Here is a 12,229-nt window from a genome sequence, read left to right as displayed (position 1 = left end):
TCTGTTCCATACCGTATCAGGGAGAGATGGTCCCAGTTTGGAGTTGGAGGGCCAGACACTGGTCTCTACACAATGAAAACTGTTGACACAGCAGATACAGTCTGCTATGTATTATAGGTATCTTTCATACAGATCTTAACCTTGTGACCCATTCTACATATCTGTTGTTCATCATGTAGGTTGAAAGGGGTGTATCTTGGCTATAAAAAACCTTTGTACCTTTGTCTCGGGGCTCTCAACTAATCATTTGAGCGTGAATCTTCGACCAGCCATGACCAGCCATGATTATTGTAGAGCACTCAATCGATTCACTTTATGTGGAATAAATGTTGTGGATCTTAATGTTTTTCCTCATAATCCTGGACTATCGGACCACCATTTTAATACGTTTGCAATCGCAACAAATAATATGCTCAGACCCCAACCAAGGATCATCAAATCATCACGAGCCATGTGTTTAAGTTTGTGTCTACGGAGCCATTTACTTTATGTTCATATTCTTATCTTTTATTATTTCTTACTGTTGCATTGTTGAGAAGGAACCTGCAAGTAAGCATTTCGTTGGACAGTATATACCATGTGTATCATATACATACGACAAATAAAACTAAACTTGTGTGTGCCTATGTGTATGTGTGCCAGGGTTGGGGTCAATTCCTTTTCAATTCAGTCAGTTCAGGAAGTGAACTGAAATTCAAAATCCACTTAAAAATTCCCTCATTGCCGCTCTTTGAGAAAAAAAATTGATTTCAAACTGGAATTTCTGCTTACTTCCTCAATTGACAGAATTGAAATGGATTTGACCCCAACCCTGATGTGAGCGGAATATCAGTGACAATGCTCCCTTCTCTATCTGGCATTTGTGCGAGCTGATGTCTTCTGCCTTACACCATCTGGCTGCTCTCTCGCTCCAAATGTTGCCAGACTTCTTATCTGAAGTGCTGACTGGCTTCTTCCTCTGTCGCTGCTGCTTCAGTTTAGGCCTCTTGGACTGGCTCAGTTCCTGATCGAGACTATACCTCAGCTGCTTCAAGGAAAGGTACCAGGACACCTGACTGGCATTGGCACTGGCCTCCACATGCTTCACAGCACTCTGTGGCAGATCTGGATGCTGCAGGGCCTAATGGGTCAGCTCAGGACACGACACAACCTTCTGAGTTAAGCCTAGACAATCAAATTTCCTCAGGATCATCTTGATCACAGAGGGTTTTCTGGAGTAGGAACACAGGATTGACTCCCAGAGCATGGTAAGCGGCTATGACTTCTGAATCAAGAGATGGAGCTGTGGTTGGGTTGTTGTCACCTGAGAACAGAGACTTGACTGGTAGACCACTATCAATATGGAGACTGAGGTTCTCTGAGGTGTGTCCTATGGTAACCTCAGCACACAGATTCAAGAAAATGTGTTTTCTCTCAGAAGAGACCACTCCTAGGGACACCTGAAAAATGGGGATAGTATTTAGATTTTAAAAGCTAGTTGAATTTACACTATTTCTTAAAGACCCACTCCAGCCTCCCTAGCACCTCAGTTATCACCTGATTTACTTAACGAAAGGTGCATTTCAGTAGCTGGTGCAGATCTCCTCATGACATGGCACAAGTGGATGTGTGGGCCTTTAGTCCTCTATTGCTCCTCTATTGTTCCAGCAAACAAGGGGGAATGCTGATGACATCTGAGTGCACCAATCAGAGAGACCAACTCCTTGAATAGATTTTTTTCCTTCTGAAAAACAGTATTTTGATCAAGTATGTTTACTTACATTTTTGGGACTTTTTAGAGTGGTTGTCATAGGCCTACAGGCCAAACCAGTCCACTTTCTACTAATGTAGTTTACGAAAGTTAAATGCATAGCCGCGGGAAGTAAGGGTGTACCCTCAGCACACCCTGAAAAATCGGAAGAAATGTTGCAATATTTTGGGGGGATATTTTTTTTGTTGAAAAAATTCCCCACAAAAGTAGTGCACTGGGTTTTTAATAGTTCTGTATTTACGGGCCAATAAAGCTGTCTCCTCTTGCTCAGTGTCACGCCCTGGCCTTAGTTATCTTTGTTTTCTTTATTATTTTGGTTAGGTCAGGGTGTGACATGGGGGATTTATGTGTTTGTCTTGTCTAGGGGTTTTGTATGTTTATGGGGTGTTATCTAGTCTAGGTGTTTGTATGTCTATGGTTGCCTAGATTGGTTCTCAATTAGAGGCAGCTGTTTATCATTGTCTCTGATTGGGAACCATATTTAGGCAGCCATATTCTTTAGGGATTTCGTGGGTTATTGTCTATGTGTAAGTTGCCTGTGTCTGCACTTTTCGTTTATAGCTTCACGTTCGTTTTGTTGTTTTTTGTATAGTTTGTCAAGTGTTCTTCGTTTCGGTAAATAAATAGAAGAATGTATTACTATCACGCTGCGCCTTGGTCCTCCTCTCTTCCTCCATACGACGAACGTGACAGAATAACCCACCACAACCAGACCAAGCAGCGTGAAAGGAAGGAACAGCGCTTTGTGGAGCAATGGACTTGGGAGGAAATATTAGACAGCAAGGGACCATGGGAACAGCCGGGTGAATATCGCCACCCCAAGGCAGAGCTGGAGGCAGCGAAAGCCGAGAGGCGGCATTATGAGGAGCTAGCTCGGCAGCGCGGCTGGAAGCCAGAGAGGCAGCCCCAAAAATGTCTTGGGAGGGGGCACACAGGGAGTGTGGCGAGTTCAGGTAGGAGACCTGCGCCAACTTCCCGTGCTTACCATGAGGAGCCGAAGATGGAACCAGAGCCAGTCGGGGTGGAATTGGCGGTGAGCAAGGGGAGTGAAGCAGAGACTGTGAAGGAATTAATGGGGAAATTGGAGGAGAGTGAAATGAGGGAGTTGCTGTGTTGGTGCATGAGGCACGACATCCGCCCGACGGAGCGTGTCCGGGATTTGATGTTACATGAGTCAGCTCTCCATACTCGTCCTGAGGTGCGTGCTAACCGTCTGGTAATGACAGTGCCTGTCCCACGCACCAGGCCTCCTGTGCGCCTCCCTAGTCCTGCACCTCCTGTGGCAGCCCCACGTTCTAGCTCTCCTGTGGCAGCCCCACGCACCAGCTCTCCTGTGGCAGCCCCTCGCACCAATCCTCCTGTGCCGGCGCCACGAACCAGGCCTCCAGTTCCAACACCCCGCACTCGCCTTGAGGTGCATGTCTCCAGCCCAGTACCACCAGTGCAAACACCACGCACCAGGCTTCCTGTGCGTCTCCAGAGCCCTGTACGCCCTGTTTCTCCTCCCCGCACTCGCCCTGAGGTCCGTTTCCTCAGCCCGGTACCACCAGTGCCGGTACCACGCACCAGGAATCCAGTGCGTCTCCAGGGTCCAGTACTCCCTGTCCCTGCTCCCCGCACTCGCCTTGAGGTGCGTGTCCCCAGCCCGGTACCACCAGTTCCGGCACCACGCACCAGGCCTACTGTGCGCCTCCAGGGTCCAGTATGTCCTGTTCCTGCTCCCCGCACTAGCCTTGAGGTGCGTGTTCCCAGCCCGGTACCACCAGTTCCGGCACCACGCACCAGGCCTACTGTGCGCCTCCAGGGTCCAGTATGCCCTGTCCTGCTCCCGTCTGTACAGGGCCGCCTGAGCTGCCCGTCTGTCCAGCGCCGCCTGAGCTGCCCGTCTGTCCAGCGCCGTCTGAGCTGCCCGTCTGTCCAGCGCCGTCTGAGCTGCCCGTCTGTCCAGCGCCGCCTGATCCGCCCGTCTGTCCTGAGCCGTCAGAGCCGCCCGTCTGTCCTGAGCCGCTAAAACGTTCGTTTTATTGTTTTTTGTATAGTTTGTCAAGTGTTCTTCGTTTCGGTAAATAAATAGAAGAATGTATTACTATCACGCTGCGCCTTGGTCCTCTTCTCTTCCTCCATACGACGAACGTGACACTCAGCATCACTCTGTTTCTCCAAACCTCAAATTTTGAAGTTGCTCCAAATGTCAGAAGTTAAGGGTTAAGGTTTTTGATAAGGTCAAAACATAAAGTTTAGGCATTCATTCCGAAAATTTTAATTAAGGGTTTGGAATACGGAAAACAATTTAAAAATGAGTGTGTACCACTGGGATTAAACACGCAACCTTCAGATCCGGAGTCATGAGATTACGCACATCTGCCACCCCGTCCACAACGCTCTAGCAAAACCCAAGCCCACCGCCCCTAGTGGGCAGTTTTTAAGGCATTTGCCGTCATCATTAGGACATGGACATATGTCCAATTTCAAAGTAAATCTTGTGTGATCTTCAGCCTGATGTGGTGACTATTGGGAAAGCAGCAGGTAAAATTAAAGAGTTTATATCTAACCTGTGCTAATCCCAAATTGTGTAATTATAACAGTGCACATGTAAATAATGTTTCAGAACCATGGACAGTACTGTAATTTGAGGTAAAAAAAATAGAAGACAGCTGATTGCTGATTTCAGCTCCTTGGACACTGAACAGCGTGGCACACAGTGCCGCTCCCAGCTCCCAACATAGACGATTATGGCAATACTGCTCAAGATCTCTGGTATCTAGTAGTTTAACCATGCTCTGATGTGCTACAATGGTATACTGACAAGACTTGTCATGAGTGCATGAAGGATCATTATGATATGACATGATAAGGGGGTCTTGAAAGTGCATTATAACAGCATCATGCAGGCCTTTGTAACACAGGTAACACACAGAGACAAAGCTCAACATAAGGCATGTCATAAACTCTTAAGACATGTTCTTGTTGATCATCTTTTATCTACAGCTCAATTTAAATGTCAATCTTTGAACATCTTTGCCCAAATGTTCATATTCATTCATCATCATAGCACAACAAACTGCTTAATACCAATATAGAAATATATTACTTTTCTTTCTTCAAAAATGCATAAAACATTGTGTAAAAATATCATGAAGTCAACAACAACAAAAAATACCCACAATCCTCTAAAAAGGAGCCACGTGTTAAGTTGTTGCAAGAACATAACATTCTTAAGTTGAGAGAAAATATTATGCAAGTTGTTTTTACATGCAAGTAATCATTCAGATCTTGCAGTTGTCACGACTCCGACCGAAGGTGGCTCCCCTTCCCGTTCGGGTGGCGCTCGGCGGTGCCACTGTTTCTTTCTCCCCCTCCTTGTATGTTGATTGATTACACCTGTTATGAGTTGTGGTGATTGGTAGGGCTTCATTAGTCAGCCGGCCCGCCTGTTTCTTTGTGCGGGATTGTTTTGGTGTAACTTTTGTGTACGTTTGAGACGAACGTGTTTGTTCCTGTTCGTGGGTTTTTTGCAGTGGTGGGCCGTCAGGGCCTGCAAGGCCTTCTCTGCTGGCCTAAACATCATCAGAATATAATTTTTTTTTAAATATATTTTCCCACAAATATGTATTAAATTATTCCCCAGAGTAAGAGTTATACTCTTAATTTCATAGCTTTCCTCTTGGTTGCACTGCTTCCAGCCCCAGGTTGAGATTTGGAGGGCTGGTCTTTATGTTAGATCTTTTATCCAATCATATTCAGCCATCATGTGTTGCCAGGGGTCTAAAATCTGCCCTCAGGCCTTCAGAATCAACAGTGCGGGCGCTTGTAGCTTATAGTGAATGGAAATGAAAATTTAGTGTCAACCAATCAGCTTTAGAGTTGGCTATTGTACGCCTGCTGGCTGGCTCCAGTGTTACACAGGAGCCAGCTAGCAGGCGTAGTGCGTGCACGTCTTTTGATTGGATTACCAATATTGAGAGGCAGGTCCTATGGAGATCTAGGAAACTGAATTTGATAAACGAATTAATTCGCGTACTACTAAGCTGTTTTTTCAACCCACAATGGCGGAAGGAGGAGAAGATATCGATTTGGTCGAGGATATAATTATAACGCCATTCTCAAGACGAACTTTTCAAGAAAAGTTAGACATTGTAAGGAGAGGTCGCCCGACGCCACAAAGCCTGTCACAGGCGGGAAAGGGCTTCGTTCGCTCGCCACTTTCAAAGTTTCAACTACGAGCGCTGTCAATGGCTCACAGGCTCCTTGGCTCCGAGAAGCACTGCAAACTGTACTGCTGGGAATGCCTATTATTTGCAAGTGATCGATTTGGTGTTTGGAGCCACACTGGCTTTGCAAACTTGAGTTGTCTAACCAAGGCAGCAACGAGACACCAAAGTACGGCTGGGCACTAACAAGCAATGGTGCTTTTGAAAACTTTTGGGGACACCGGAGTGGATCGACAGCTCAAATAACAAACGCGCAGGGCAACGGAGCTGCACAATGAAAAGGTGAAGGGAAATATTGAAAAGACTCATTGATTGTGTCATGTTTTGGGTAAACACTGTTTACCCAAAAATGTCAATTTGTCAATTTCAAGGTGACGCAACGCCTGGTTATACTGCGTTTCTGTCTAAATGTATAGTGTCTAGAGCCATGGCATCATAATGATGGTAATAAGAGGTGGATTAATTCGGGTGGGATTGTGTAGTACCTCACTGAAGGCCCAGGCCCCAGGCCCACGGCACGCCACTGGTTTTTTGCTATACTGTTTCAGTCCCTGTGTTTGGGGCGTTTGTTTTGTTCGGCACCCAGTGGTTTTGTGAGGTGGCCTGTGTCCGCCGTTTGTGCAATAAAGAGCACTATTTTGAACTCTCTGTTTCCTGCACCTGACTTCAGACCTACGACACCCAGATCGTTACAGCAGTATATTAAATTGATTTAACATTTTCAAAAGTCAAGCTTTTTTAACACAAAAATTAAGTAAAACCAGAAACATGCATTTTTCTGTGAAAATAATAGCATTTACTAAGCCACTGAATTATTTTTTACACAATGCATCACCAAGTGGTTTGGACTTTACCACCACCTTCTCAGAAGGAAATCATTCAGCAGAAATGACATACTGTTTGACTGTGTCATTTGTCACTACAACTGTCAAGCAAAGCTTTGTTATTGCCTATCTAATGACACAATTGAAGCGATAAGGAAAGCTGTGATGGGAATTTCAGTTAACTTCCTGAATTGATCTACTGTAATTGACCCCAACCATTTCCCTACCATAACTCGCTCCAATGTCGTTTTCAGGTTACTTCCTGAATTGAGTGAATTGACCACAACCAACCCAGTCTCTCATGACAGGTTTAACTATTACAATTAGTAGCTGGAGATTTGGTCCTGGTTGCCAAGATGACATCCAACCATGACCTGCATATGGCCAACTGTTTAAGATGTTCATAATTCTATATGAAAAAAATATATATTGTAATATCCAATAACATTGGTTGCGTCGGGTAAATTGGTTAGAATTGTGTAATTTAGAGCACCATGCCATTCATTGGAACTGCTGAAAATGTTTGTATTGTAGGCTAGTATTTCATTTCAACCCACATTTGTTCCAAGTTTAGTACCTTTTAATTAAAAGTATTTCTAGACAGTATAAAGTCATGCCTACTAAAGTTAATGATTACCTACTCATTTTAAAGTGAGGTGTTGTAACGCTCGTCCTCCTCCTCGTCTGAGGATGAGCAAGGATCGGACCAATATGCAGCGTGGTATGTATCCATAGTATATTTATTTGTGAAAGACGAACATGAAGAACACTTGACAAAATACAAAATAACAAAACGACGTGAACAGACCTGTCCTTGAGAACATAAAACAAGAACAGGAAGGAACACACTAACGAACGAACGAACGAAACAGTCCCGTGTGGCACAAACACTGACACAGGAACAATCACCCACAAACAAACAGTGAGAACAGCCTACCTTAATATGGTTCTCAATCAGAGGAAACGTAAAACACCTGCCCCTGATTGAGAACCATATCAGGCTAATTGAAAATGAACCCAACATAGAAACACATAACATAGAATGCCCACCCCAACTCACGCCCTGACCATACTAAACAAAGACAAAACAAAGGAAATAAGGTCAGGAACGTGACAGGTGTGTGTGTGTGTGTGTGTGTGTGTTTAACAGAAGTGCTCCCAGGCTATGGTCTGCACAAATACTAATAATACATACAGTACCAGTCAAAAGTATTGTATGTATCCAACAATATTGGTTGCGTGGGGTAAGTGGGTTAGAACTGTGTAATTCAGAGCATCATGCCAATACTTGGAAATGCTGAAAGTGTGGTATTGTAGGTTAGTAATTCATTTTCAACCACATTTGTTCCAAGTTAAGTACTTTTTAATTTCAGTAGCCATGCCTACTAAAGTTAATGATTACCTACTCACTTTAAACTGAGTTGAGTGTGTGTGTGTAATTGATTATTTAACAGCAGTGCTCCCGGACTATGGTCTGCACAAATGCTAATAATACATACTGTAGATAGATAGTTTTGTTATGGGTCCTCTTAGGTCATCAACATCACATATATGCTTCTTCAGAAACCTCTTTCTCATCCTAATGTCTGCTTTAATCTCTCTTGGAAGACTCTGAGACGCCCAACCTGTTCTGAGAGAAGCCCGCTCCCAGCACCTGACCTCCTGCCACAAGACTACGCAGACGACCTGACAGCCTGCTCTGCTATCATCAAAGGAGACCTGAAGGGCATCGACAAGGAGCAGCTCAGAAGACTTCTGAAAACAAAGAATAAGCCCACGTTTCTGTCTGAGGCGTTCTACCACGACGTGACCCGAAACTGTAAAACGTACGTTACAGACAGAGGGTTCGTCATGATGCCGCTGAGTGTGGAGGAGAGAGACTTCCCCATCGCCTACTCCATGGTGGTCCATGAGAAGATTGAGATGTTTGAGCGACTCCTGCGTGCAGTGTACACACCTCAGAATGTATATTGCGTGCATGTGGACCAGAAATCCTCAGAGGAATTCAAGACTGCAGTAAAGGCTATTGTGACTTGTTTTACCAATGTGTTTGTGGCAAGTAAGACAGAGAGTGTGGTTTATGCATCGTGGTCTCGAGTGCAGGCAGATCTAAACTGTATGAAGGACCTGTTGAAGTCACCTGTCCAGTGGAGGTACCTGCTCAATACCTGTGGAACAGATTTCCCCATTAAAACCAACGCAGAGATGGTTCAGTCACTCAAACTGCTAAACGGGAGAAACAGCATGGAGTCTGAGACCACCGTCGACTATAAGAAACGCCGGTGGCAGTATCAGCACAATATAACCAATAACATAGTAGTCAGAACTGTCACGATCGTGTGGCGGATTGACGGACCAAAACGCAGCAGTAGGAAAATAAGCCATCTCCTTTATTTGATGAAGAAGGCAAAACGAAACAAACACACTTACGAACTAATCAAACCAATAAACGATCGTGAAGCTACAAACGTTGTGCACAAACATACAGGCTACTAACGTTCTTACATAGACAATTACCCACAACCAATGAGAGCCTATGGCTACCCTAAATAAGGCTCCCAATCAGAGACAACCGAAATCAGCTGTCTCTAATTGGGAACTCATTCAGGTAACCATAGACTCTCCTAGATAACTAACCAACATAGACAACGCTAGACATATACACTCAACACAAAACCATCTACTACACCCCATAACCCCTTTACCAAATAAACACCCAAAACCAACAAAACATAAACATTCCCCATGTCACACCCTGACCTAACTAAAATAATCAAGAAAACAAAGAATAATAAGGCCAGGGCGTGACATAACCCCCCCCTTGAGGCGCGAACTCCGGGCGCACCATACACAGTCTAGGGGAGGGTCTGGGTGGGCTTCCATCCACGGTGGCGGCTCCGGCTCTGGTCGCGGTCCCCACGTCACCACAGTACCTAAACACCTCCTAGGCTTCCTCCAAACGACCCCCCTCCACCTTAACCCCATTGCATTCAGGGGCAGTTCCGGACTAAGGGGCAGTACCAGGGTAAGAGGCAGTACCAGGGTCAGGGGCAGTACTAGGGTCAGGGGCAGTACCAGGGTAAGAGGCAGCACCAGGGTAAGGGGCAGCACCAGGGTAAGGGGCAGCACCAGGGTAAGGGGCAGCACCAGGATAAGGGGCAGCTCCGGACTGAAGAATGGCAGCTCCGGACTGAGGGACTGCAGCTCCGGACTGAAGGACTGCAGCTCCGGACTGAGGGATGGCCCATGGCTGGCTGACGGATCTGGCTGCTCATGGCTAGCTGACGGATCTGGCTGCTCATGGCTAGCTGACGGATCTGGCTGCTCATGGCTAGCTGACGGATCTGGCTGCTCATGGCTAGCTGACGGATCTGGCTGCTCATGGCTAGCTGACGGATCTGGCTGCTCATGGCTGGCTGACGGATCTGGCTGCTCCTGTCTGGTTGGCGGCTCTGGCAGATCCTGTCTGGTTGGCGGCTCTGGCAGATCCTGTCTGGTTGGCGGCTCTGGCAGATCCTGTCTGACGGACGGCTCTAGCGGCTCCTGTCTGGCTGGCGGCTCTAGCGGCTCCTGTCTGGCGGACGGCTCAGTGGGCTCATGGCAGACGGGCGGCTTTGCAGGCTCATGGCAGACGGGCGGCTTTGCAGGCTCATTGCAGACGGATGGCTCAGATGGCGCTGGGGAGACGGATGGCTCAGATGGCGCTGGGGAGACGGATGGCTCAGATGGCGCTGGGGAGACGAGCAGTTCAGTCATCGCTGTGCAGACGGCAGACTCCTGCCGGCTGAGGCGCACTGTAGGCCTGGTGCGTGGTGCCGGGACTGGTGGCACCGGGCTGGGGACACGCATCTCAGGGCTAGTGCGGGGAGCAGGAACAGGGCATACTGGACCCTGGGGACGCACATTAGGCCTAGTGCGTGGGGCCGGAACTGGTGGTACCGGACTGGGGACACGCATCTCAGGGCTAATGCGGGGAGCAGCAACAGGATGCACAGGACTCTGGAGACGCACAAAAGGCTTAGTGCGTGGTGCCGGAATTGGTGATACCGGGCTGGAGACACGCACCATAGGACGAGTGCGTGGAGGAGGAACAGGGCTCTGGAGACACACTGGAAGCCTGTTACGTGGTGTAGGCACTGGTGGCACTGAACTGGGGCGGGGAGGTGGCGCCGGAAATACCGGACCGTGCAGGCGTATTGGCTCCCTTGAGCATTGAGCCTGACCAACCTTACCTGGTTGAATGCTCCCCGTTGCCCGACCAGTGCGGGGAGGTGGAATAACCCGCACCGGGCTATGTAGGCGAACCGGGGACACCATGCGTAAGGCTGGTGCCATGTAAACCGGCCCGAGGAGACGCACTGGTGGCCAGATATGTAGGGCCGGCTTCATGACATCCGGCTCAATACTCAATCTAGCCCTGCCAGTGCGGGGAGGTGGAATAACCCGCACCGGGCTATGCACACGTACAGGAGACACCGTGCGCTCTACTGCGTAACACGGTGTCTGCCCGTACTCTCGCTCTCCACGGTAATTACAGGGAGTAGGCGCAGGTTTCCTACCTGACTTCGCCACTCTCCCTTTAAGCCCCCCCCAAAGAAATTTTTTGGGTTTTCCCACAGGCTTCCTACCGCTTCGTCGTGCTGCCTCCATTCGCCGGTATCCCTCCTCGCACTGCGCCAGAGAATCCCAGGCGGGCTCCGGCACTCTCCCTGGGTTGATCGCCCACCTGTCGATCTCCTCCCACGTAGTGTAGCCCAGATCCTTTGTAGGTTCCCTTTCCTGTCTCCGAGCTAGCTCCTCATATCGCCGCCTCTCTGCTTTCGCTGCCTCCAGCTCAGCTTTGGGGCGGTTATATTCTCCTGGTACCTCCCGGTCTAAAATTTCCTCCCATGTCCATAAATCCTTGTATTGCTCCTGTTGCCGCTGGTCATGCTGCTTGGTCCTATGGTGGGTAATTCTGTCACGATCGTGTGGCGGATTGACGGACCAAAACGCAGCAGTAGGAAAATAAGCCATCTCCTTTATTTGATGAAGAAGGCAAAACGAAACAAACACACTTACGAACTAATCAAACCAATAAACGATCGTGAAGCTACAAACGTTGTGCACAAACATACAGGCTACTAACGTTCTTACATAGACAATTACCCACAACCAATGAGAGCCTATGGCTACCCTAAATAAGGCTCCCAATCAGAGACAACCGAAATCAGCTGTCTCTAATTGGGAACTCATTCAGGTAACCATAGACTCTCCTAGATAACTAACCAACATAGACAACGCTAGACATATACACTCAACACAAAACCATCTACTACACCCCATAACCCCTTTACCAAATAAACACCCAAAACCAACAAAACATAAACATTCCCCATGTCACACCCTGACCTAACTAAAATAATCAAGAAAACAAAGAATAATAAGGCCAGGGCGTGACAAGA

The 12,229-nt window shown here is 47.4% G+C and overlaps 1 protein-coding gene across 1 annotated transcript; it reads left to right on the top strand.

Annotated features, from left to right (window-relative positions):
• The first annotated feature begins 2,750 nt into the window (after positions 1–2,750).
• On the top strand, positions 2,751–9,847 carry LOC139541174 (uncharacterized). The gene is made up of 2 exons (XM_071345517.1): positions 2,751–3,182; positions 8,394–9,847. Exons 1-2 carry the CDS (start codon positions 2,751–2,753, stop codon positions 9,279–9,281), a joined length of 1,320 nt encoding a protein of 439 aa, XP_071201618.1. The 3' UTR covers positions 9,282–9,847.
• Positions 9,848–12,229: the final 2,382 nt, after the last annotated feature.

Source organism: Salvelinus alpinus, chromosome 2, assembly GCF_045679555.1.
Source record: "Salvelinus alpinus chromosome 2, SLU_Salpinus.1, whole genome shotgun sequence".
Taxonomy (NCBI): Eukaryota; Metazoa; Chordata; class Actinopteri; order Salmoniformes; family Salmonidae; genus Salvelinus; species Salvelinus alpinus.
Note: the sequence above shows the minus strand (reverse complement) of the source record. Positions and strands in the feature narration are given on the sequence as shown.

Excerpts from the sequence above, each read along its gene's own strand:
- LOC139541174 (XM_071345517.1), top strand. The coding sequence starts at position 2,751 with ATGGAACCAGAGCCAGTCGGGGTGGAATTGGCGGTGAGCAAGGGGAGT. Across the intron at positions 3,183-8,393 it reads AGGTGCATGTCTCCAGCCCA|ACTCTGAGACGCCCAACCTG; the intron begins GTACCACCAGTG and ends CTCTCTTGGAAG.